Raw genomic sequence first — 27,647 nt, forward strand, 5'->3', positions numbered from 1 at the left:
AGATGTCGCTGCAGCCTGTTCAGTGGGCTTCGTCATGGTTTTCCGGTGGGGATGTTTGTCCACCGCTGGTTCCTGCCAGGAGAGTCCCCTTCCCCGCACTCCTGGGGACAGCTGCAGGTGACGGGGTCCTGAAGACGCTCTTGTGATGCGTGTAGCGACCAATATTCCCTTCACTGTGGACATGTCCCTGGTGAAGAGTAAAGTAAGCATCAAATCGGAAAGAAGACAGCCGGAAAGAAGATAGCACAACTGATATTTTTTTTTGCCTCATTTTGATTTTTTTGTTTTTGTTTTGCTTTTTGGGTCACACCTGGCGATGCACAGGGGTTACTCCTGGCTCTGTGCTCGGGAATTACTCCTGGAAGTGCTCAAAGAATCATATGGGATGCTGGGAATCGAACCTGGGTCGGCCGTGTGCAAGGCAAATGCCCTACCCACTGTGTTATCACTCCAGTCCCCCCATTTTGATCCTTATTTATCTTTTTTTTTCATAAAGTTGTTCACAATAATGGATTACATTCAATATTTCGACACCAGTCCCACCACCATTATTCTGAATTTCCCAACACCTCTTAAACCGAATAGGCAGATGCTAGATAATTTATTAGTAGTGCCCGCTATAAATAACATAGGATGTCATGCAGCTTGCAGTCACAAGGTTCCTATAAATCTAAAACTTTAGATAATTCGGGTCTGGATAAATCTCTGCAGTGAGCTGCTGGCTTCTGAGATTCTTTTGTGTGTCTCTGCATCAAGGCCGTTAATGAGCTTAAATAGTGGCCGGAGGCAACTCGTGGGTCCAGAGCCCCATAGGGGCGGGGAGATGGGAATGCAACTGATCTTTACCATCTCAGCCACATAATCCTTCCCCTTACAAGTCTCCCACATCGAATGACAGTATACTTTTCCTGGACCATCTTTAATCTTAAGGATTCATTCGGTAAAAGCTGCTGTTTGTGTGGCTGGAGTGCTCAGTGGGTAGGATGCTTGTTTTACACGCAACCCACCTGGGGTTGAGGTCCTGGCACCCCCTAGAGTCCCTCAAGGCCTGTCAGAGGTGATCACTGGGTCAAGAGGCAGGGGTAAGTCCTGAGCACTGCCAACTTTGGCCGCAAAGGAAAGAGAATCAACTCATGGTTTGGTTTTCTACGTAGGAAAGAGTTCCCCTGAGCATTCTGAAGCACAAGTTTATTTTTGTTTTTTAAATTTATTCTGTTGGGTCAAAACAATAGTACAGCACATAGAGCACTTGCCTTGTACACAGCTGACCCGGGTTCAATTCGCACTACCCCATATTTCCCCCTGATCACCCTAGAAATGATTCCTGAGCACAGAACCAGGAGTAACTCCTCAGCACCACCAGGTATGGTCCAAAAGTAAACAAACAAAATGTCATTCTGTTGACAGTGACTTGGATGCCAGCTAAGGTGGTAGGCTGGGGTTGCCAGCCTGGGTATATGGGGACACTGGTGGAGAGAATGTCACACCAGTGTTGAGGTTGGTCCTTGCTCACTGAATACCTGAAACAACTCTACTATGAAAAATTCTCAACTGTGGGGTTAAAATAAAATTTCAAACAAAATTATTCTGTTCCCTTTTTTTTGTCATATCCAGCAGGACTCAGTGTTTACCACTGGTGTATTGCTAGGGACAGAGTCCCTGCTCTCCCAGATGGAAAACATATGCAGGGACCCCCCCCCTTTTTTTGGAGGGGAGGGTCTTTTTTGGTCACACCCAGCAATGCTGGGGGTAACTCCTGGCTCTGCACTCAGGAATCACTCCTGGCAGTGCTCGGGGAACCCTATGAAATGCCAGGGATCGAACCTGGGTCAGCCTTGTGCAAGGCAAATGCCCTCCCTGCTGTACTATTGCTTCAGCCTGGATCCTTCTGACTATTTCCCCAGCTCAAGTTTTAAGCTCTGAAACATTTCTGAAATGGACATTTCTGAAATCCATCGTTATCAGAATTTCTTGACAGAGGATCTGGAGCCATATGTACAGTGGGTAGGGTGTTTGTCTTGCGTGCGACCACCCAGGTACGATTCCCAGCATCCCATATGGTCCCCCAAGTACCGCCAGGAATAATTCTGAGTGCAGAGCCAGGAGTAACCCCTGTGCATTCCCGGGTGTGACCAAAATGAAAAAGAAAGAAAGAAAGAAAGAAAGAAAGAAAGAAAGAAAGAAAGAAAGAAAGAAAGAAAGAAAGAAAGAAAGAAAGAAAGAAAGAAAAATTTCTTGCCAGAGACAGGACACTGTCCCTTCTAGGACGACTGAAATTAATCTTGACTAGTTACTACTGATCATGCTCAAGTCCAACGAACATGGAGCTCAAGATATTTGCAACACGAAACAACTTACACATCTTACCTTTTTCTGCTTGGATGTTCTCTTTCCAAATTGAATCTGTTTAATTGTGTGAAACTGCAGTTCCACTTCTGGAAAAAAACAAAAAATGTGAAATATAAGGTTCTGCCAAAAAGAAATGCTCCTTTTAGCAAATAAGAAATTCAATTGTATGGCTTATAAGAAATGGCAACAGTGAGGGGCTGGAGCGATAGCACAATGGGTAAAGGGTTTGCCTTGCACACAGCAGACCCGGGTTTGATTCCCAGAATTCCATATGGTTCCCTGAGCACCACCAGGAGTAATTCCTGAATGCATAAGTCAGGAGTAACTGGTGAGTGACCCAAAAAGGAAAAAAAAAAAAAAGAAAGAAAGAAAAAAAGAAAGAAATAACAACAGTGAAATTCATCTATATTGTTTCTAAATTGAATGTGAACATCCAAAAAGCAGAAAATGTCTGAATTTGTTTCGGTAAGAACTTTAGCTTTTTTGGTTTGTTTTGGGGCCACAATTGTTGGACACGGAGCAGGCAGGTGCGACTCCACCTAGCCTGACTCCTGCCCCATGCCTTGTTTTACTTAAATCTTTTTTCTTAAAACCCCGCATCTGGGGCTGGAGTGATAGCACAGCGGGTAGGGTGTTTGCCTTGCACACGGCTGACCAGGGTTCGATTCCCAGCATCCCATATGGTCCCCAAGCATCGCCAGGAGTAATTCCTGAGTGCAGAGCCAGGAGTAATCCCTGGGCATCGCTGGGTGTGACCCAAAAAGAAAAGAAAACCAAAACCAAACAAACAAACAAAACCCTGTTTCTCTCCTCCCCCATATTTGTGAGGGAAGGTCATGTGGACTGAAAACTCAGCCTTGGCAAATAGTTTATAACTGTTATTGGCTGTCTACAGAAGCCACCCAGATGCAAGCAGGGTGAGCAGCCGCCAGAATGTTCTGAAAACATGTCTAGATCACCTATCTGTAACTGCTTGTTTGTATTACTTGAAATTATTTTTTCCTCTGAGTCATGAAACTTGCATTTTCACTTATGTTTTTATTAAAATTCATTAAGGATGGGCTATGATGTAAGCAGATGTAAGCATTGACTATAAAACTTGCAGCTTTTACCTTGTCTTGCTTTGGCCTGCGCGCCTGAGAGCTTGACCCCAGGTAGCTGGCTTGAATAAACTCTGCTTGTGGTTTGCGTTACTGGCTGGACTGTTTATGCATTTTGGAGGGGGAAATTATTGACTCCAGACCCTAACACACCTGGTGAGGGTCAGGGCCTACTCCGGGCTCTGCTTGGGGGACTGTTTAGGGTGCCAGGAATTAAACCCATGTCAGCTGCGTGCAGCGCAAATGCCCTACCCATGTATTATTGCCCTGGCTCCATAAAACCTTTAGCTTTGAGGGGCCAAAGAGATAACACAGCAGGTAAGGAGCTTGCCTCACACATGGCGGTACAGGTTTGATCCCTGGCATAGAGGGGCCCCCAAGCACTGCCAAGACTGATCCCTGAGCACAAAGCCAGGGAGAAACTGAGTACTTCCTGGTGTGGCCCAACAGGCCACCTCCCCCCCGCCAAACAAAACCCATAAGCTTTGATAATACATATCAACATCATTTAGGTTTTGATTTAAAAGTAGACTGCAGAGAAAGCACAGTGAATGGGTGAATGGAGGCTCTTCAGAAAGAACCTGTATCTGATCTCATTATTATTATTCTGAACGTACCTCCCCAACATTCACCAGGGATTTTTATAGACTCACTCACCTTGGAGAATTCCCCGCTCTGCTGTCAAACCTTCTTGTTCCAACAAGAGATCATGGTGGGTTTCAACCTAAGAGTCCATGCATGCACCTATAGGGAAAGGCATATCTGTAGAAACATGTATTTTAAAAGTTGGAACCTTCTGGCTAAGTCTTGTCTTGTTTTGTAAACCATTTGAGCCTTTTCTGCAGGGATTCAAGAGTCACTCCCAGTGGCTCTCAGGAAAGCATGAAGCTCAGCTGCTCCTGATAGGTGCTTGGGGCTCTTTCTCTTCCCCTGGTCCAAACACTATCGGTCTAGTAGAAGCTGTTAATATCATTTCAGAGACAGTGACTTCTCGTCCACTGTGCCACCAGTAGCTGACCCCCTGCGCTGTCCACCAGAACCACAGTTGTTCCTCTCGTGAAAGTGCAGCCTCGGGGCTGGAGCGATAGCACAGTGGGTAGGGCATTTGCTTTGCACGTGGCCCACCCGGGTTTGATTCCCAGCATCCCATATGGTCCCCTGAGCACCGCTAGGGGTGATTCCTGAGTGCATGAGCCAGGAGTAACCCCTGTGCATCGCCAGGTGTGACGCAAAAAAAAAAAAAAAAAAAAAAAGCGCAGCCTCGCCTACTGTCCTGAAGTGCTGGGGTGTCTCCAGCATCACGTTCCTGCAGAGGTCCCTCTGAGAGGTGTCCAGGCATGCCCACTCCACTTGGGCAAATTTCAGTCACTTCACAGAACTTCACCTCGTTCTATGTCATCAAACACATGTGGGATTGAGTCAAATGCCTCTACCCAGATTTGATCCCGGTCACCCCATAGGGTGCCTGGACCATCGCCAGGAGCAACTACTGAGTGCAGGGCCAGGAGTAGCCCCTGAGCACTGCATGGTGTGCTGCACCCCCCCTCCCCCAAATCTAACATTGTTCTTTTTTTTTTCTTTTTGGGTCACACCCGGAGATGCACAGGGGACCTATGGGATGCTGGGAAACAAACCCAGGTAGGCCTTGTGCAAGGCAAATGCCCTACCCCACTGTGCTATTGCTCCAGCCCCTCTAACATTGTTCTTTAGGATTCCCAGTAATCGTTTTCCTTTGTTTTCATTTTGAGGCCGCGCCCAGCAGTTCTGTGGGCTTCTCCTTGCTGAGCTCTGCTAAGGCAAGTGCCCAGAGCAGCTGGACTATTTCTCAGACCCCAGGGGTTTCTTGTTTCTTAATTTGGGGGCCACACCCTACAGGGTTTAACTCCTGGCTCTGTGCTCAGGGGTCACTCCTGGCTGGCAGGCTCAGGGGACTATATGGAGTGCAGGGGATCAAACCCAGGTCCCCTGCCTGCAAGGTAAACACCCATTAGCACTATGGCCCAGGGGCTATTATTATTTGGGGCCACACCTGCAGGGCTTACTCCTGGCTCTGCACTCAGGAATTACTCCCAATGGTGCTCTGGGGACCCTGTATACTGAGATTGAAAGGGAATCTGCAAGTGTACAAGACAAATGCCCCCCCCCCCACCATCTCTCTGTACCCCCCAGGGGCTGTTCTTGTGACAAATATTTGTTGGAAAAGACATTGCCCATTTGCACATTAAAAAAAGGAGCTTCCTGGGGCAGGAGTTATAGGACAGCCAGTGAGTGTGTGTGTGTGTGTGGGGGGGGGCCCGATTTCCTGATCCCTGGCATCCCATATGGTCCCCCAAGCACTGCCAGGAGTAAACTCTAAGCATCGCGGAGTATGACCAAAAAAGCCAAAATATAAGTAAATAAATCAGTAGGTTCTGGAAGCATGCTGAGGCGGATCCCAGACTCTAGTTGGAACCCCACAGCACCCAGCACTCAGCTCCAGGTCACTGCACACAGGGTGAGACCAGCAACACGAGAAATGGCAGAAACACAATCACCATAAAACTGAATGAGAAACACCCAAATGTTCAACTTTGTCTGGGTGACCTTCAAGCCTGCATGCTGGGCGGAGACACAACCCTCATTCCACTCCTGGCGCCACATAAGCACCAGGGGGAGCAATCCATGCGCAGAGCCAGGAGCAAGTCCTGAGCACTGCTGGGGGTAGCCCCCCCAAAACACATAAATAGAATAAAAAGCACTGCATTATCAAGAACTCAAAAATGCAATTTCTCTCCAATTTTTTCATTATCAAGTACCTCGCCATAAAATTATCTATGCAGGGGCTGGAGCAATAGTACCGCAGGTAGGGCATTTGCCTTGCACGCAGACAGCTGGTGTTCAATCCAGGTTTGAAAATGCCCTACCCCCCCATCGCAAATGGTCCCCCAAGAGCAATTCCTAAGGGCAGAGCCAGGAATAACCACTGAGCATGGCTGGGTGTGACTTGAAAAGCAAAAACAGGGGCTGGAGCGATAGCACAGCGGGTAGGGCGTTTGCCTTGCACGCGGCTGACCGGGGTTCAATTCCCAGCATCCCATATGGTTCCCTGAGCACTGCCAGGGGTAATTCCTGAGTGCAGAGCCAGGAGTAACCCCTGTGCATTGCCGGGTGTGACCCAAAATAAGCAAAAAAAAAAAAAAAAAAGCAAAAACAAACAATTGTGCACAGATAAAACATGTTAAAATGTTTAAAATGAAACAATTGTTTTTCTTTTTTTTGGTTTTTGGGTCACACCCGGTGATGCACAGGGGTTACTCCTGGCTCTGCACTCAGGAATTACCCCTGGCAGTGCTCAGGGGACCATATGGGGTGCTGGGAATCGAACCCGGGTCGGCCGAGTGCAAGGCAAACACCCTCCCCGCTGTGCTATTGCTCCAGCCCCTAAAATGAAACAATCTTGCACCAGACAGAGAACAGTGGGCAGGGCTCTCTTGCCTTGCATGCAGCTCACCCAGGTTTGATTCCCAGGGCCCCATATGGTCCCCAGATGGTCCCCAGAGCTCCACCAAGTGTGATCCCTAAGTGCAGAGCCAGGAGTAAGCCCTGAGCACAGCCAGGTGTGGGAAAAAAAAAAAAAAGGAAAAAGAAAAAGAAAAATCAATTAAAGGATATAGTTAATTCTTTTTACCTTTTTTGGAGGAGCCCCCATCCAGTAGTGCTCAGGAGTTACTCCTGGTTCTTCACTCAGGAATCACTCCTGGTGGTGCTCCACAAACTCTGAGATGCTGGGGATCAAACCCTGATCAGCTGCGTACAAGCCAAGAGCCTATCTGCTGAACTGTCTCTCCAGCCCCTGTTTTTATCTTTCTTTGGAAGGCTAATTTTATATCAATCACCATATGTATAGAGAATGTACTATACACTAATCCCACAATTAGTTTGATTATCTTCCCATTTACGTGTTACATTCAAGGAACAAGGGTGAGGCCTGAGCAGATCTCAAAGGAACAGCCCAGGGGGCCGGGCCCACCCAGGCTCCTCACCTCTGGAAGTGCAGGTTCCCCTTGTCCCTGCCGCGCAGGGCACTGGGCTTGAGCCCCGTGACAATCCAAGCAGAAACTCTCCTCCTGAATAAAAGCCACGGTTTTGTGGGAAGATTAGAATTAGAACCACAGGGACCTGGCAGGTTTGGGGGATAAACCTGGCTGGCCCAGGAGGGAGAGGATGGGGCCGGGATGACTCTGCAGGGAAGCCCAATCAATCCCGGGACTCGGCAGGCCAGAAAGACAGTACAGTGGGCAGCGCTCATGCCTTGCACTCAACCGAAATGTGTTTATGCCCGACATCCCCATAGGTCTCCAGAGCCGTGCCAGGAGGGATCCCCTGAACCCGCCACTATAACTCTAATCCAGGGGCTTTGCATAACAGTTGTATCCCCAACACCCAATGGGTTCACTGAGGGGCAACCGGGAGCAGAGTCCGAGGTAGTACCAAGAAGAGCTCCAAAACACCAAAAGATAAAAGTGGGGGCTGGGGGGGCCGGAGCGATAGCACAGCGGGTAGGGCGTTTGCCTTGCATGCGGCCGACCCGGGTTCGATTCCCGGCATCCCATATGGTCCCCCAAGCACCGCCAAGAGTAATTCCTGAGTGCAAAGCCAGGAATAAGCCCTGAGCATAGCTGGGTGTGACCCAAAAAGCAAAAAAAAAAAAAAAAAAGTGGGGGCTGAGGAGGGCGCCCTAGTACAGCAGCGAGAGAGCTGGCCTTGCTCGCGGCCGCCGCGGGTTCGATCCCCGACACCCCACAGGGTCTCCCAAGCCCCTACTGGGAGTCACCCTTGAGTGCACAGAGCCAGGTGTCAGCCCTGAGCATCTCGGGAGTGGCTCAATCACCATCAAAATAAATAAAATCAAAGGCCCCGTCTAACCCAGGGCGACCCCGGCAGGGAGCCTCACCTACCAGTTCGAAGAGGATCTCAGTCCATGGGTTCCACAAGGTTGCCACCGAAACAAAGTCGCATGGTTTGGGCATCATTTCTGCTTCCGGGGCGGGCCTCCAGGGCCCGAGGCTCCGCCCACCGTGGACCACAGTGCTGACTCAGGTTTCCAAACTCCAGTGCAGCTGGTTTGGCGCCCAGCAGCAGGGGGCCTGGAGAGAGTGGAACAGGGAGTGCGTTTGCCTTGCATGGGGCTGACCCAGGTTCAGTCCCTGGCACCCTGTATGGTGCTCCATGCCTGCCAGGAGTGATCCTCCAGTGCAGAGCCGGGTGTGACCCCAAGAGCAAAACAGAATAAATAGAAACCCCCAAACAAAAGCTCCAGTCAACTCGTTTTTTTTTGTTTTGATTTGTTTTGTTTTGTCTTACTGCACCTATACTGCGTGTTTTGTTTTAGGGCCAAACCTGGTGGTGCTCAGGGACCAGGTGACTTTACAGTGCCTGGTATGAAACCCGGGTCTGGCCTCTTGCAGACCCCCCTTAACCTGGTCACCACCTCTCAGGCTCCTGACCCAAGTTTTCTGCGGCACCACATCTCTCGAAGAGCTCAGGGCACCACGAAATATGGGGTTTATTGAACCCGGAGCTTGCAAACTCAAAGCAGCCTTCACTCTGGCCATTTCAGTCATTTTTCAATTCTTTTAGTGAGTTGTGAAAGTGAATGGCTGTTGTGCCGGAAATCAGGATCAGGAGAGCACTCTCGTGATGCAAAAGCTAGGAATTTTATTCCTAGCTGGAACTAGGGTCCAAGTCCCCACCAACACATCGGCCTCAGGACAAGGACCCTGGCTCCAATTTCAGAGGGCATTAGACAGCATATGGTTACATAAGCTACTCATTCTTTGCAGTTAACAAAAGACTGGCACTGTCATTGCTGAAACGGCACATGGTAATTGGTTGAGCCCACTTGCTGGGTGCTGGGCCCAAAGACTTTATGGTTGACTTGTTTCTTCGAAGTTTCATTTGGGTGGGAGGGGGGCGTAATAGAAACTGTTTCAGTTCCAGGAACTGAACCTGAGGCCAAACCGAATTTTTTTTTTTTGGTCACACCCAAGGTTGCATAGGGGTTACTCCTGGCTTTGCACTCAGGAATTACTCCTGTGGTGCTCAGGGGACCAAATGGGATGCTGGGAATCGAACCTGGGTTGGCCGAGTGCAAGGCAAACGCCCTACCCACTGTTGATTTTTCTTATTTTGCTGCCTGTCATGATGTTGCCATTGCTTATTGTGTCTCATCTCTTCAAGGCAGAGAGAGAGAGAAAGCGTGAAAATAAAGCGCTAGACCAGCATCTGCTGACTCACATTCCAGCTTTGGCAGTGCTGAGGGTCCCCTCAGCAAAACTTGTGCAGGCGTGAGCCAAAAGTGAACAGAGAAAGAGACAGTTCAGGATAGAATAAGTGAATTTATTAGACGCTCTGCGCTGAGGACGTCAAGTCAGGAGAGAGACTTGTAGCCCCATTTGCTGAGAGGGTCTCCCTTTTATTCTCTAAAGGTGAGCTACAGTCTAAGTACAGAAGATACAGAAGATCTTCTGTATACAGAAAATACAGAAATAATAAGCAAGAAAAAAAAACAATCAATGCATCGTTCTTACATGGTATGGCCTTCAGGTGTTCAAAGATAAATAGTCAGCATCAGTATCTCTTGGCCATTTTTTTTTCTTTTTTTTTTGCTTTTTGGGTCACACCTGGTGTTGCACAGGGGTTACTTCTGCCTTATGCACTCAGGAATTACTCCTGGTGGTGCTCAGGGGACAATATGGGATGCTGGGAATCGAACCCGGATCGCCCAAATGCAAGGCAAACGCCCTACCCACTGTGCTGTCACTCCAGCCCCACCCATTTTGGTGCGGCCTTCAGGTACCATCTCCTGGGCACTCCCATAAATCTGGCGGAACCACTGTGCTCCCATCAATCTGGTGGACTGGCAGGACCTTAACACGGTTAACTGGGGTCCTAAAGGAATGCTTCTCTCTCCCTTCTCTTGTTTAACGGGTCAATTTCAGTTTCTCAGTCCCCATCACCTTTTCTTTTTATGGCAGTTTAATAATTCTCATTATACACAGCTTCTTATTTGTTATTACAAGACCAGGAGTGATCCCTGAGCAAAGCAGGATGTGCCTCCCCCCACCCCCAACAAACCAAAACCATAACGACAAAGCTTAAGAAGAAAAAAAATGGAAATCAGAGGCCAAAATGATAATACAGCAGGAAGGCACTTGCTTAACACATGGCCAACCCTGGTTTGATCTCTGGCACCCTACAGGGTCTCCTGAACCTAACGTGTGATCCCTGAGCCTAACGCCAGATGTAAGCCCTGAGAACCACAAGGTACGGGCCCAAGACAAAAACCAACCAAATAAGCAAGCCAAAAATAAAGACAAAAATACGTAAGCCGGGGCTGGAGTGACAGTACAGTGGGTAGGGCATTTGCTTTGCATTGCCTGTGACCCACCTAGGTTTGATCCCGGCATCCCATACGGTCCCCTGAGCAGTGCCAAAGTAATTTATTTCTTTATTATTATTATTATTATTTTGCTTTTTGGGTCACCCCCGGGGATATTCAGGGATTACTCCTGGCTTTGCACTCAGGAATCACTCCTGGCGGTGCTCAGGGGACCATATGGGATGCTGGGAATCGAACCCGGGTTGGCCATATGCAAGGCAAACACGCTACCCGATGTACTATTGCTCTGGCCGCCCAGAAGTAATTTCTGAGTTCAGATCCAGAAGCAACCCCTGAACATCACCAGATGTGACCTACTTGGCAAAATAAATTAGTCTTAAAAAAGCATCTCTCAGGCCAGAGTGATACTAAACTTGCCTTGCAAGTGGCCTACCCAAGTTTGATCGCTGGCATCCACAAGGTCCCCTGAGCACCAGCAGGAGTGATCCCTGAGCACAGAGCCAGGAATAAACCCTGAGCATCACCAGGTATGGCCTAAAATAAACAAATAAATCAATAAAAGGCTCCTCTGTTAGGGGCCAGAGTGATAAGAAAGTGAGTAAGGCACTTGCCCTCAACACCACTGACCCAGAAGTGATCCCTGTCACCCCCATATGGTCCCCCAAATCCCACCAGGAGTGATCCCTGAATGCAGAGCCATGAGTAAGCCCTGAGCACTTGGGGTATGGGCCACAACCAAACAAATAAACAGCAATAAAAATCTCCTCTCCGGGGCAGCTGTCACAAGTGGAAGAACTAGGAAAACTTTCAGATATCTGTCGTATTTAAGAAGCATCTTTCAGGAGGCTGAAGCGATAGCACAGCAGGTAGGGCATTTGCCCTGCACGCAGCCGACCCGGGTTCGATTCTCAGCATCCCATGTGATCCCCTGAGCACCACCAGGAGTAATTCTTGAGTGCAAAGCCAGGAGTAATCACTGTGCATTGCCGGGTGTGACCCAAAAAGAAAAAAAAAAAGTTAGGCTGAAGAGTTAGGCTAAAAAGCATCTCTCAGGGGCTGGAGTGACAAACAGCGGGTAGGACATTTGCTTTGCACACAGCCCACCTGGGTTCGATCCCTGGCATTCCATATGGTCCCCCAGCACTGCTAGCAGTAATTCCTGAGTGTAGAACCAGAAGTAACCCCTGACAAACTGGGTGTGACCCCAAAAAGCAAATAAATAAATAAATAAAATTTAAAAAAATTAAAATCTTCTCTTCAATATGAATTTCTGTGATTACAAACCCTTGGGGACTGAAGGAGAGCTTGCAGTCTCATGTACATCCATTTGTTTTTTGTCATTATAAACACACCTGTTCATGATATGAAGACCAGGCCTGAGATTTCCCCATGGATGACACAGAACATGCTTTATTCCGGCAGGGGCTCAATCACATACAGCAAGATCCGAGGAGCCAGCGCCATAACCCAGCGGGCTCCATCTGGGCTCCATCCCCGGCGTGTCCTACGGTCCCTGAACATGGAAGCTGGGAGCCAGCCCTGAGCATCGCCGAGTGTGCCCCAGAACAAAAACAAACAAGCCACAAAGCTATCCAAGGAGACAGGAGATTCTGGGTCACATGTCACAGGCCACAGCCTTTGGTCTTCCGGTGGCGGGAAAGATGTGTGGATCGGGTGAAGAACTTGCCACAGTCCCTGCATCCGTAGGGCTTCTCTCCGCTGTGCGACCTCAGGTGCCTTTTCAGGATGGAGGGCGAGACGAAGGCTTTCCCGCACTCCTTGCACGTGTGGGGCCGCTCCCCGCTGTGGCTCTGGATGTGCTCCCGCAGGTGCGACGCTTTCCTGAACCGTTTCCCACACTCCTCACACGCGTGGGGCCGCTCCCCGCTGTGCGTGTACCGGTGCTCCTTGATGTACGTGGCTCCGAACCGCTTCCCGCACTCCTTGCACTTATAGAGCTTCCTTCGGTCGTGGGTCAGCATGTGCCTCTTGAGGTGTGCCAGTGTCATGAAGCTCCAGCCACACTTGTGGCACTCGTGGGGTCTGGGCCCCGTGTGGGTCTGCTCGTGCACACGGAGGTAGAACCTGGACTTATAGGCCTTCCCACAGATGTCACACTCGGACTTGGCTCTGGAGCGGGCCCTGTGGGGCTTAGCAGGGTGTGGTGGGGCCGCTGGCTGCTCCCGTTCGGGATTCTTTGCGGTGAGAGCCTCGGGGGGCACGGAGCCTTCCCCACACGCCTTGCACTTGGGAGGTTTCTCTCCGTGGGGGGCACCTGGGCTCCCCTGAAGGTTTGAAGAACTTTTCAAGTGTTTGCCGAATTCCTTGCATTCCGATAGTTTTTCTTCACTTCGGGTTTGCCTGGACGTCCTCAGACCTGACAAAGCGTTTGAGTGTTTTCTGCATTCTTCGGGGTAAGGGAGCTTCCCTACAGCCCCTGTTCTGCCGCCTGAGCGAAATTCGGTGGACCGCAGGGAGGGTTTCTTGGTGGAGGAGCAACTCGGAGGAAGGATGCTTTCATGCTGAGTGCTGATTGGTGGATTTGTACAGGACTGTCCCCTGAAATTTTTTTCCTCTTTCACATCACGATTGACATCCCACTCATCCTGCTGGAGAATAAAGAAGTATTCAAACTGGGCCAAGAGGGGCTGGATCGATAGGGCAGTGAGGAAGGCGCTGGCCTTGCATGCAAATGACCCGGTTCAATCCCTGGCATCCCAGTGGGTCCCCCCAAGCACCACCAGGCGTAATTCCTGAGCCCAAACTCTGCCCCCATCGAAAAAGGAATTCTTGGGTTCATTCTCTATCTAAAGAAAATGTCAACATTTCTGTAATGTGGAAAACAAGAAATATCTGTTCACACTTACTGAGCTTTCTATCCGGAACCTATGGGATGTTTTCTTTCCAAAGTTCATCTGATGAAATGGTGAATGCTGGTTTCTGAGTTGCAGTTCCCATTCTAAGAAAAACAGCAAGAAATGTGAGAAAGGACATGAAGGACAGGTTTGTTTAATGAGTTTTTTTTTTAAGTGTGAGGGACTGGAGTGATAGTATAGCCGGGAGGGCATTTATTTGCCTTGCACGTGGCTAACTTGGGTTCAATCTCCAGCATACCATATAGTCCCCCGAGTACTGCCAGGATTAATTCCTGCTCCTGAATGCAGTGTCAGGAGTAACCCCCTGACCATTGCTGGGTGTGACCCAAAGAAGCCCCCCACCAAAAGAAAAGTGAGATCTTTGGGCCACAGCCATAGTATTGCAGGGAGGGTGTATGCACTGCACATGGCTGACCCAGGTTCAATCCCCAGCACCCTATATAGTCCCGTGAACCCAGCCAGATATAGCTCCTGAACACAGAACCAGGAGTAAGCCCTGAAGACTACCTAAAACAAATATTAAAAAAATTCTCTGAGTAACGCATACCTGTGCCTTCGACTATGTCACAAGGCCCGACCCACGACCCCACTCCTGCTGAAGAGACTTTAGGTGGGAAAAGCGTCTGTCTTAGTCCCTGTGTTTCTCTAGGACATCACCCCCCAGGGATACAGGCTGAGAACATCCCTCGTCTGTCACCAGAAAGGCAAAAGGAGTGACGGCTGTCCTCACCAACTGCCCTCAGGTGCTGGCACGTCTCCAGCATCACGTCCCTGTAGAGATTTCTCTGCGAAGTGTCCAGCAGTGCCCACTCCTCTAAGGTGAAGTTCACAGCCACATCGGCAAAGGTCACCATGTCCTGAAGCATCACACACACACACACACACACACACACACACACACACACACACACACACACGTTGGATTGAGATCAGTGGCATTTCAATCAGAGTTCACCTGTACTGGGGCCAAGACTCATAGCATGGCTGGGAGGGCACTGGCCTTGCATGCAGCTGACCCGGGTTTGAGCCGCGACACCCCTGAACCCGGCTGGTAGGGCCTGCTTAGCTGAAATACTGCCATGACAGGCCATGCGGCCTCTGGGTGGCCTAGGTCTCTTCCAGGAACAAGGTACTAGCTCATTTCTGGTAAACAAGGGTGGGAGGTCCCGGGCTGTCACAACTAGATTAGCCCCCTCCCCCACAATAAGATTAGGTCTCTCCGGAACATAACTGTTAGGATGTGGGTTGGATGTTGCGGGCCAAAAATATGTACTCTAGGGGCTGGAATGATAGCACAGTGGGTAGGACATTTGTTTGACTTGCACGCAGCCGACCCAGGTTTGATTCCCAGCATCCCATATGGTTCCCTGAGCACCATCAGGAGTAATTCCTGAGTTCAGTGCCAGGAGCAATCCCTGTGCATCACTGGTGTGACCCAAAAAGAAAAAAAAAAAAGTACTGTGGGGCTGGAGCAATAGCATAGCAAGTAGGGCATATTTGCCTTGCATGCGGCCAACCCAGGTTCGATTCCCAGCATCCCATATGGTTCCCTGGGCAGCGTCAGGAGTAATTCCTGAGTGCAGAGCCAGGAGCAACCCCTGAGCATTGCCAGGTGTGACCCAAAAAGGAAAAAAAAAAAAGTACTCAATAGATAATAGAAAATTGCCAAGTAATGTATGCTTGCTAAAATGAAAGTATAAAAAAATTGCTGACTCTAGCATTCAGGGTCCTTGTTGAAACCCACTGTGCCAAGCAGATACTTGGACCCCAGCTAGCTGGAAAGAAACCTCGCTGTGTGACTTGCACTATCATGTGCGTCCTCTGTCTTTTGAGCGATGGACGACTCTGGACCCTAACATGGCCACAAGTAATCTCAGGTATGGCCCCAAAACAAAACAAATAAAGATTCGGGCCAGAGTGATAGTACAGCAGGGAGGGCGCTTGCTTTGCACGTGGTCAGCCCAGACTTGATCCCAGGCATCCCATAAGGTCTCCTGAGCCCAGCCAGGAGTGATCACTGAATTCAGAGTCAGGTGTGGTCCAAAAACACATATGTACAAAAAAGTTAAACAACATTCTTTGAGAAAGGCTTATCTGCATCTTTGATTATGTCATACTGCCAGCAAAATAAAACAGGAAGAGGGGCTGGAGTGATAACACAGTGGGTAGGGCGTTTGCCTTGTTCGAGGCTGACCCGGATTCGATTCCCAGCATCCCATCTGGTCCCCCGAGCACCGCCAGGACTAATTCCTGAGTGCAGAGCCAGGAGTAACCCCTGTGGAATGCTGGGTGTGACCCAAAAAGCAATATATATATATATATATATATATATATATATCGGGAAGTCACATCAGCAGAGACAGCAGGGGAGATACTGACAGAAACAAGGAGATGGTGAGATGGTGTGAGGGATCCCTTAGTGTCCCCCGTGGAAAGAAACACCACAGGGGCAGTCTCAAGGTGAATTTGTTTCTCTGGAAAGTGGAATCTGGGGGCTGGAGTGATAGCATAGTGGGTAGGGCGTTGGCCTTGCATCTGGCTAACCCAGGTTTGATTCCCAGCATCCCGAATGGTCCCCCGAGCACCGCCAGGACTAATTCCTGAGTGCAGAGCCAGGAGTAACCCCTGTGCACTGCTGGGTGTGACACATACACCACCAACACCCCCCCCCCAAAAAAAAAAAAGTAAAGTGGAGTCAGAGCTGCCAAGAAAGCTGTGGGCAGGTGCGGAGACACAGGAGGACATGTGTCGTGCTGCTTTCTTCTTACCTGAGGACAACTGGTCACCATCCTGCCTGTCTGCTTCTGTGTTCTCCTGAGAAAGTCCCAAAGGCTCTTTAGGGAAAACACCTGGAGGGAAATTAACAAGGCATGAGGGACTGGATCCACAGTACACCTAATAAGGTGCTTGCCTCCCACACAGCAGACCAGGGTTGAACCCCCAGCACCCCATGGGGTCCCCTGAGTCCCACCAGGAGTGATTCTTGAGCACAGAGCCAGGGCTAAGCCCTGAGCACATCCGGGTGTGGCCCCCAAATAAAAAAACAAAGCCTAGGGGCCAGAGCAATGGTACAGTGGGTAGGGCGTTTGCCTTGCACACAGCTGACCCAGGTTTCATCCCTGGCATCCCATATGGTCCCCTGAGCAGCTCAAGGAGTAACCCCTGAATATAGCTGAGCATGACCCCAAAAGCAAACAAAAACCAACCAAAGCTTGAGTTCCTAGTGCTAGTCCTAACACTCATATTCCCAGGCTTGAAATCAACACATTTGAGCTTGAAGTGACCAACTATGCCTGCATACTTGGGCATGCTTGAACACTCAGTGCTACTAAAATGCTGGAGTCCTGTTTCATCAGGAAGTGGAGAAAGAAATTATGGCCAGGGGCCTGAGTGAGAGCACAGCGGGGAGGGCGTTTGCCTTGCACGCAGCGGAGCCGGGTTCAATCCCCAGCATCCCATAGGGTCCCCCAAGCACCGTCAGGAGTGATTCCTGAGTGCAGAGCCAGGAGTAACCCCTAAGCATTACTGGGTGTGTCCCCAAAAGCCAAAAAAAAAATTATGGTCAAGGGGCCGGAGCGATAGCACAGCGGGTAGGGCGTTTGCCTTGCACGCGGCCGACCCGGGTTCGATCCCCGGCATCCCATATGGTCCCCCAAGCACCGCCAGGAGTAATTCCTGAGTGCAAAGCCAGGAGTAACGCCTGAGCATCGCTGGGTGTGACCCAAAAAGCAAAAAAAAAAAAAAAAAAAAAAAAAAAATTATGGTCAAACTGCCCAGAAAGGTTAGGATTCATGCCAGAGGAATGATTCCGCTAGATAAGGTTGAGCCCGCAGGGGTCCCTGAGCACTGCAGAGTATTTGTCCCGACCCCCTCCCAACCCCTGCAATAAAAAGGAAGGAGAAACTCCTCTTCATACTTTCATTCCACAAGCGACGACGATTTGAATCAGAAGTTTTAACACCCAGTTCCAGTAAAAGATTACAGAACGCAGAGGCACGGTAAGTAGTTCTCTCCAGGACTGGAAGGGGGTTATAAACTGAGGGCCAAGGAGGGAGTCCAACACACATACGTGATGTGATTGGCCATTGGACATGTGATCTGGTTGCCATGGAGCCAATCAAAGACAGCAGAAATAATAAAGGGGCGGGGCTACGGGATTCTAGAAACCGAGGTCTGTGTAAAGTGGGTGGTGGTGTGAGAATGAGAGGAGGAAGCTGTGAGCCCCGTGTGCATTGGTAACTGGACAAGGGCCGCAGTGTTGAGGGGAAGTGATGGCATTCTAGGGTCCAGCGCAGCTATAGAAGCTCCTATTGGGGCTGGAGCGATAGCACAGCGGGTAGGGCGTTTGCCATGCTCGCGGCTGACCCGGGTTCGATTCCCAGCATCCTATATGGTTCCCTGAGCACTGCCAGGAGTAATTCCTGAGTGCATGAGCCAAGAGTAACCCCTGTGCATCGCCGGGTGTGACCCAAAAAGAAAAAAAAAAAGCTATTTCTTCAGCTGCTGTAGCCTGCAGAGATATATTCACATGTACTCCTATGTGACATAAATACCTATTTATTTTTAAAAGCGATTAGTACAGGGGCCAGAGCGATAGGAGCACAGTGGGTAGGGAGTTTGCCTTGCACACAGCCCACTGGGTTCAATACCTGGCACCCCATAGGGTCCCCTGAGGGCCACCAGGAGTAATTCCTGGGTGCAGAGCCAGGAGCAACCCCTGAGCATCGCTGGGTGTGATCTAAAAGGCCAAAATTTAAAAAGTGATTAATACAGAAGAACTGTAGTGGCTGGTTGTAGCTGGGGATAGGGGGCGTTGTTAGGTTTGGGGGCCACACCCGGTGGTGCTCAGGGCGATTCCTGGCTCTACTCAGGAGTTTGTGGCTGGTCTCCGGGGACGCTACGGGGTGCCGGGATCACACCCGGGTCGACCGGCGCCTTCCCTGTCAGGGTCCATGATCTAAGGAACGAGTGCAACACCAAGGTGAAAGTTCGGCAGAGCTTTATTTCGCGCCAAACACCTGACGGATCCGGGCGGCTCCCCAGGAAGCTCCCCCACGGCTCCGAGTCCCTTTCATACCCGGAAACCCAGCTGTGAACCGACCGATTCCCTATTGGCGGGGCTCGGGGCAGCTAGGGACTTTGCAGCAGGGCCAGCGCCGGACTGGCTGCCTTTTCCTGGGTCAGTTATTTCCTCCTCTCCCCCGACTGGTGCCCCACGCTGGGGTCGGGAGTTCTTCCAGCTAGGTGGGCCCTGACATTCCCCGCTGGACTATCGTTCCGGCCCCCACAACTCGGCTGGGGCTGGGCTTTGGGATGAGAATCCACCGAGCCGGTTACTGCAGGCTGCTCCTGCAACACTCTCAGTGGCCCCTCGTGCCACCATTTCCCAGGCGCAAGCCCCCAGCTCGCTCCCCACCCCCGTCCCGGGCGCCCCCTTTAGGCCGCCCCGCTACCTTGCCTCCCCATTGTTCTTTGGCCCGTACACGCGGCCAAGGACTCCGGAACCGGTAGTGCGGGGAGGGGCAGCCGTCAAATCCTTCCCCTCGGCGAAGCCGGACGCTAAGAAGCTCCAGTTCCGGGGACCCGGAGAATCCCGCGGGATGCGGCCCGCGGAAGACAGAAGAGAGGACACACCCGAGAAGGGCCCAAGGCACGCCCGCCAAATGGGCGGGTCAATAACGTGATCACGCCCCTTTCCGGCCCGGGGACTTGGGAAACGCTCCGCCCACTGCCCATTGCTCCACTCTAATGTCCCTCCAGAGACCACCAAATCCCAGTGCTGATGAGTCCCCGGGGCCTCAGGACGCACATTATTAGTTTATTTTTTTTTGTTTTGGGGTCACACCAGGCGATTCACAGGGGTTACTCCTGGCTCTGCACCCAGGAATTAGCAGCACTCCTGGTGGTGCTCAGGGACCATATGGGATGCTGGAAATCGAACCCGGGTTGGCCGCATGCAAGGCAAATGCCCTACCTGCTGTACTACCGTTCCAGCCCCAAGAAGGCATATTATTAGGAAGACTCATTCTCGATTTTTTTTTTTTTTTGACCCACACCCAGCAGTTCTCAAGGCTCATTCCTGGTTCTATCCAACGGGATCATTCCTGGAAACGCTCAGAGGGACCATATGTGGTGCTGTGCCAGGCCACACCCCTGCCAGGGCGGTCACGCCAGCAACCCAAGAGAGAAGGATGAAAAAGACTTTGGGGTCCACTTGAGGGTTTTCTTCTACATTCATCTTTTTGTTTTGGTTTGGTTTGGGGGCCACACCTGGCAGTGCCCAGAGCTTACTCCTGACCCCTTAGGAATTACCTCTGGTGGTGCTCAGGGGGGCCAGAAAGGATGCAGGAGATCGAACCCAGGTTCACAGTGTGCAAGGCAAATGCCCTACGGGCTGTACCATGGCTCTTGCTCCTCATTTCCTCCCTTTTATCTCACTATGAAGTTGTTCCTAGGACTGAAAAAAGTGTTGGAATATTATATGTATGAAATTAATACTATTGTAAAAACGATATTCTAAATCAGAATGGGTGTCTGAAATTAAAAAACAAAAAAACTTTGGGGCACAGGGGCTGGAGAGATAGCACTGCGGGTAGGGCGTTTGCCTCGCATGCGGCCGACCGGGGTTTGATTCCCAGCATCCCATATGGCTCCCTGAGCACCGCCAGGAGTGATTCCTGAGCGCAGAGGCAGAAGTAAGCCCTGGGCATCACCAGGTGTGACTCAAAAAGAGAAGAAAAAAAAAACTTTGGGGCACAAGTGATAGTACAGCAAGTAGGGCACAGGCCTTGCATGCTGCCAAATCTGGGTTCTGTCTCCTGTGTATGGTCCCCAAATCCACCAGGAGTGATCCCTAAGTGAAGAGCCAAGAATAAGACTTGAGCACTGCTGGATGTGGCCCAAAAATAACAAGTAAATTAAAAAAAAAATTAAAGCAACTTTCAGAAGATAAACTTTTCCTTTCTACACATACACAGTCAGAACTGGAAACATGGCCTGGTAACGCAGTCACAGCAGAAACATGGCCGATTGTATGTCCATGCTTTGCTGCTGTCGTCGTTTGCAGAAAAAAAAAAAAAGGGCTGCGGCCCTTACAGTGAAGATTTTTCTATTTTTAACTGTGCCTGGGAATCCTCTAAAACCCTCTGGTGCGCCCACATTCGGTGAAATACGGTACAGGATGTGCCAGTTGCTCCCAGCCCAGAAGGGACCCGGCAGGGGGTGGGGGTCCATCTGGTGCACTCACCCTCAGGCTCTGGGCGGCTCTGGGCTCCTCCGAATCTCTCTGCCACACTCAGACTCACGCACAAACATGCACGCGGGCTTCCCGTTTGGGCTGCCCCGCAGTTTCCCTCCTTCCTGCCTCCGTACGTGCCGGGATTGCCAAATCCCAAGCGACTGCTCTAGCACCTTCTCATCTCCTGCACCCCGGCAGCCAGGGAGGGAATCTGCTAAACTCATCGGGTGTGTCTGTGGCCGTTAGGGTCCAGGATCCGAAAGACCACACAAAGCAATGAGCTTCCCTGTTGGCAACGGTCCAAGGGGACTTTCCACTACTTGTTACTTGCTCATTGGCTGAGGGTCAGGTTACATAACAGGAACTGGCCTCATTATTGCCATATCATTTTGGGGGGAACCGAAACCGAGGCCTAGATAGGCCAAGTTCTTTACTAAGCATGGCACTGCCCGGGCCTCTATCTTTCATTCCTCCCTTTTCTTATATGGCACCGGTTGAGAAGGGTCAACCTTGATCATAATAGCTGGCTGAGGGGGGAGTGACTCCCTAATGTGCAGGAGTTTCGGATCCCCAGTTCTGGAGAGACCTACTCCACATATGATAATGCAAAAGCAAAGGTACTTTATTGTTAGCTCGAGCTAGTGTCCAAGTTTCATTCAACGCAGAGGAGTCTTGACAAGCATCCGAACTCCAAATCACAAGTGGTTTGTTTATATAGGTTTCAAAGTTAAGAAGCGGTTTATATATTAGTCTTTTTAGCATTGGGCTGGAGCAATAGCACAGCGGGTAAGGCGTTTGCCTTGCACGTGGCCGACCTGGGTTCGATTCCTTCGCCCCTCTCGGAGAGCCCCAGCAAGCTACCAAGAGTATCTCACCTGCATGGCAGAGCCTGGCAAGCTACCCATGGCGTAGCTGATATGCCAAAAACAGTAACAACAAGTCTCACAATGGAGATTTTTTTTTGTTTTTGTTTTTTTGGTTTTTGGGTCACACCCGGCGGTGCACAGGGGTTACTCCTGACTCTGCACTCAGGAATTATCCCTGGGGGTGCTCGGGGGACCATATAGGATGCTGGGAATCGAATTTGGGTTGGCCGCGTGCAAGGCAAACACCCTACCCACTGTGCTATTGCTCCAGCCCCTCACAATGGAGATGTTACTGGTGCCTGCTCAAGCAAATCGATGAGCAACGGGATGGCAGTGATACAGTGACAGTGATTTTTAGCATTGGCCCTGTTGCAACAGTGGTCAGCAATTTTCTTCGAGGAGGCTGGACCCAACTGCCCCGTTCCTTATCTAGGCAAATTGCTCAACTGGGAGTTTATCAGAAACTGCAAGTCCTGCTTTGGGGAAACAGAATCTGAGGCCTAGTTGAGACTTAACGTTAGCTGCAGCCTGTCATGGCATCATGACATGTGTAAGTTTCACCCTTACACTAAGCGCCATGAGCTGGATGATGTTGAAGCCTTCTTTCACAAATACCCAAAATTAAAGCAAGTGGGAGGAATAGCAAGACCAGTCATAGAAGCTATTAGGGAGGCGAGCCAGGGTGACCAATTGACTCAGCTCTCCCTTGATAACCATATACCTGTGGCACACTCTTTCCCATTAAACACAATTCAGGAGGATTTAAGTGAATAAAGTATGAAGGGGATAAGCAAGGGGCTAGGCCATACATGCAAACCAACCAAGTATTGTTGGGTCCCCTGTATAGTGCTCTTCTAGCCGATCTGTGGTATAATTGCAGGGGGAGGGGGGATACTGTATATTATGGTTCTAAAAGGCTTGGTAGGTCCCTGAACAAACACAAGTCCCAGCATGGGCCCTAACAGGCACAGGTCAAGGTTAAACTGTGGAGCCTCCATACCTTTCTGAGTGGTCACTGTCACTGTCATCCCATTGCTCATCAATTTGCTCAAGCAGGCACCAGTAACATCTCCATCGTGAGACTCATTGTTACTGTTTTTGGCATATCGAATACACCATGGGGAGCTTGTCAGGCTCTGCTGTGCGGGCGTGATACTCTCAGTAGCTTGTGGGCTCTCTGAGAGGGACGAAGGAATCGAACCCCGGTTGGCCGCATGCAAGGCAAATGCCCTACCCGCTGTGCTATGGCTCCAGAGCAAGCAGAAGCAGAGAATAACCCGTGTCCCTCCCATGCCCCTCCCTTAAGTCGCCTTCTCCAGTCTTACCTTGAGGGGGTCACCACTGGTTGGTGCTGTTGGGGTCCAGGGGTCGATCATTTTCCCTCTCTGAGCCGCACAAAGAGTTGACCAGTATTGCAAAATGCAAGCCGAGTTGATTCAAGCCAGCTAGCTGAGGTCAGGCTCTCAGGTGTGCAGGCCAAAGCAAGACCCCGAACAAGGGTAACGTTTCAGATTTTATAGTCACTGTGTGCATTATAGCCCACGCTTACAGGCTTAAAGAGAGACATAAGTAAAAACGCAAGTTTCCGCATGATTTCATACAACACAATGAACAGTTCCAGATAGTTCATCTTATCCTGTTTTCCAGGCCATTCTGGCGGTTGTTCCCCCCTCCCCTGCTCCCATCCGGGTGGTTTCTATAGATAACGGACGGCAGTTTTAGTTATTGGCCAAGGCCGAGTTTTCAGCCTGGACATTCTTCCCCAGCAGAAGGTCGGAGGGATGGTGGGAGAAGCAGAATTCGGAGAACCAAAGCTGAGTTATCAGCCCAGTTGTCCTTCTTTTGCAGATGGCCGGGGGAGGTGGGGGGGCAAGGAGCAAAATCCTGAGAAAGTCAAACTGTTGAGAGCAATAGACTACTAGGAAAAACAACATGGGACGGGGAATGCTCAAAGGGGGTATGGAAACGGAGTTTTTGCAAAGGGGCTATAAAAATGGAGTCCGTGGTGGAGTCCGTCATGTCCCGCTCCGTAGCCAACATTCCCCCCTTTTCTGTTTCAAACTGAGGAATCATCCTCGATGTTTACCCTGTGAAGCTGCTCATACTGTTGTCGCAGTACAAGAAGCTGGACAGTGTTAACACGCTCTCTTACAAACGCCACCAGCCTGTTCCAGACGAGGTGCCCTATAGTGAGCAGGAGGAGGAGGAGGACCAGGGGCCACGCCAGTGCCAACAGCATTGTGGCAAGCCATGACGACTGGTTGAACCACGACTCGAAACAGCCTTCTTGGGCTTCCCTTTCCCTTTTCCTTGAGGCTAAGCCTTCGAGGACCCTGGACTCCATAGTTCTTAATGACTCCCAAGCGGTGGGCATCAAAGCAGCACTCTTCTTCGAGGGCTACACCGAGTCCTCCCCTGTTGCAAAAGCAGATTTATGGTCTCACCGCTCCAGGACGATCCAGGTCTGCCTGTAGGGCACGTGGGGGTTCACCTCTGCTGTCGCCGTTTCCCAGACGAAACAGCCGGAGCAGGAGACCAGGAGCCACAGGATTGCTGTTGCCGTCCAGGGTGAGCGATGCTCCCGTGTCCACCAGCACCTCGTACCAGCCGGAGCTTGAGGGGGTTCGTGGGGTGGCGCTGAGTGGGTCCATTGAGGATCCTCCTTCTCCCCCTCCTTGGAGTCTGCCCGTCGGACGTGGGAGTGGTGCACCCAGGGTCCGATTCCATCAACCTTAAGAGTAGGGGGGTATTCATCAATACTATATATGGGCCCTTCCAGCGAGGTTCCAGAGTCCTTGCACGGTGGTGTTTGACCCATACTTTGTCCCCAGGAACCATGCCATGTTCCGGGTCACGGGTCTCCCACCTCTCATAATGAGCCTGAATGAGGGGTCAAATTTCCCGCTGCACCTGTTGCAGGGCATGCAGGCTTGCCAGATAATTTGGGGCCAGACTTTCATCTTTCTCCCGCAGGGTATGCCTAATTATGGGGGGGGTGGGGCCTCATACATAATTTCAAAAGGAGTTAATCCCTGCACATAGGGAGAGCTTCGGACCCGGTAAATAGCAAGAGGCAGGAGCGATACACAGTCCACGCCAGTCTCCTGTGCTAATTTGGAGAGGGTCTCCTCCAGAGTCCGATTCATCCTTTCTACCTGCCCAGAGCTCTGTAGGTTATATTTGCAGTGCAATTTCCAATCAATACCCACTGCATTGGGCTGGAGCGATAGCACAGCAGTAGGGTGTTTGCCTTGCACGCAGCTGACCCAGGTTCGATTCCTCTGCCCCTCTTGGAGAGCCCGGCAAGCTACCGAGAGAATCCCGCCTGCATGGCAGAGCCTGGCAAGCTCCCTGTGGCGTATTCGATATGCCAAAAACAGTAACAACAAGTCTCACAATGGAGACGTTACTGTGCCCGCTCAAGCAAATTGATGAGCAATGGGAGGACGGTGATACAGTGATACAGGTCCAGGAGGTCCCAAATCCGGGGTGGGCAGGAGCGTTGCAGGATTGAGTGCAGTGGGCTCTGCAAAAGTGAGCCTAGGGGAATCAGTTAGGAGCCCCTGATAATGAGCTAGCCTGGAGTTTGTCATCCACCTTCCAGGGGGCTGCCGTAGCACTCCCTCAATGGCATGAGGAGTGATCAGCTTCGACTCCTGCCCAAAGGTGAGTTTTTCTGTGTCCTTGACCATGAGGGCAACCGCTGCTATAGCTATAAGTGAGGGAGGCACGGAGGCCACCTGCAGCAACAGGGTCCAGTCTCTTTGACAGATAAGCCACCAGCCACTTCCACAGCCCAAGTTGCTGGGCTAATACTCCTTTGGCTATCTCTGCCTTCTTGTACACGAACAGGGTGAATGGTTTCGTTGGGTCCGTAAGGACAGGCGGGGGCCTTAAGGAGGGACTCCTTAAGCCCCTCAAATGCCCACTGGCTCTCTGCAGTACATTCCCACGGGACCCCTTCCTTGGTGGCTTCATACAAGGGCCGGGCTATTTCGGCATAGCCGAGTATCCATAATCGGCACTACCTGGCCGTCCCCAGGAACTCTTTGACGTCTTGTGGGGAACTCAAGTAGGGATTCAAAGGATAATCTCCTTCACTGCCTCTGTCAGCCACCGTGCTCCCTCACTTATTTTATATCCTGACTATGTCCCTGCCTTCTTGCAAATGTCGGCCTTTTGGGCGCTTATTCTGTATCCTAGTTCTCCCAGTTCCTTGACAAGAGCCCAGTCGCTCTCCAGCACTCTGACCGCGTGGGGGATGGCCAGCAACAAGTCGTCCACAGATTGCAACAGGGTAATCGTGGGGATGGTTCTGCCGGAACAGCTGGAGGTCCTTCCTTAGTGCTTCATTATACAGAGTGAGGGGAATTCTCAAATCCCTGGGGGAGGCGTGACCATGAAAACTGTCCTCCTCCCACTCCAGGGCTCCCCTGCCACTCAAAGGCAGATCGCGGTTGGCTGCTGGGTGCCAGGGCTATGCAGAAGAAGGCATCTTTCAATTCTAGGGTGGTGTGCCAATGGTGGGTAGGGGGCAATATGTTGGGGTCTCAGCAGCCAACCTGAGACCCTGGCCAAATCCCCTGTTCTTAGAAGCAGGAGCAGGCTCTCTTCACAGGGCCCTAAGGCCCTGCGCCAGCACTCCACCCAGAAAGGCACCTGGTTGGGGAGATAATGGGATGAAAGTATTTATGACAAGAGTTGATAACCAGGGGGGCGGAGTGATAGCACAGCGGGTAGGGCGTTTGCCTTGCACGCGGCCAACCCGGGTTCAATCCCTGGCATCCCATATGGTCCCCCAAGCACCGCCAGGAGTAATTCCTGAGTGCAGAGCCAGGAGTAACCCCTGTGCATCGCTGGGTTGTGACCCAAAAAGCAAAAACAAAAGAGTTGATAACCAGGTGTTCATAATATCCAAGCCACCCTAAAAATTCTATATAAATATCAGTGTGTGAGAGTTAATAAAATGAGAGTTGCTTGACCTCCAACTCTCTCCCCTCTGCGTGGTTCTTTCTCGGTGGTGGCGGTGGGGTGGCCGCGGTGCCTAGAGGGGCTGGGCAGAGGTTTCTCCCCCTCCCACCCCCTCTCCCATAGGGACTAAGTCCGGTGGCTGGGGGGATTGATACTCCAGTTTGCCAGGGTCTACTGGCCAGGACGCTGACAGCAATAGGCTAAGCAGGGTGTACGGTGGGGTGGCTATCAGCTACTCTCTCATTCACTTTCTGGAGGTCCTGGACAGGGCAATAGTCCGTTTCTGCCCCTTTTCTTTCCTGGGAGGAGAGGGGTGTTCCAAGCTGACTGACATGGGCGCAAGATTCCCACCTCCAGCAGCCTTGCGAGGTGGGGTGCTATTCCTTCTCAGACCTGGGGGAGGGGTCATCGGATACTGCTTTACTCTAGTTGGCTGGGCCTCCACCACTAGCTCAACCACTACAGGGGCCTGGTGTACCCGATTCCTGACCCCTCCGCCCAGGCTTGTGGATACCGTCTCACCCAGTGTTCTACCTCTGGCCCCCAGTTCCCCTCTCTCCTCCTGCTGAACAGTCAGTAATTCATCTTGCAGTGACAAAGTGAAGACACGCCGGGGAAGGCTCTCACCATCTGTCACCTTTATCCCCCCAGGATCAAAATATATGTGTGCCCGAACTTTTCTTAGTAGGCCCTGCCCTAGCAAAGGAGTGGGGATGTCCGGAACCACCAGGAACAAGTGTGAGACCCGGTGTCTTCCGAGGGTCACAGTCTTCTTAGTCGTCCGCAGGTAGACTTTAGCCCCGGTTGCTCCTTGAACTATGTTACTCATCTTTGTTAAAGGTTCTGTGTGCTTATTCAGAACTGAAT

General features: G+C 50.9%; 1 protein-coding gene across 1 annotated transcript; it reads right to left on the reverse strand.

Moving 5' to 3' along the window:
- Positions 1-12,220: 12,220 nt before the first annotated feature.
- Positions 12,221-19,288, reverse strand: LOC101546918 (zinc finger protein 77-like). Its single transcript, XM_055127617.1, has 5 exons — positions 19,160-19,288; positions 16,475-16,555; positions 14,437-14,563; positions 13,698-13,789; positions 12,221-13,439 (listed from the first exon to the last, which is right to left on the reverse strand). Exons 2-5 carry the CDS (start codon positions 16,493-16,495, stop codon positions 12,453-12,455), a joined length of 1,227 nt encoding a protein of 408 aa, XP_054983592.1. The 5' UTR covers positions 16,496-16,555; positions 19,160-19,288; the 3' UTR covers positions 12,221-12,452.
- Between the last annotated feature and the right edge of the window lie 8,359 nt (positions 19,289-27,647).

The sequence above is a fragment of the Sorex araneus genome, chromosome 2, assembly GCF_027595985.1.
Source record: "Sorex araneus isolate mSorAra2 chromosome 2, mSorAra2.pri, whole genome shotgun sequence".
Lineage (NCBI taxonomy): Eukaryota > Metazoa > Chordata > Mammalia > Eulipotyphla > Soricidae > Sorex > Sorex araneus.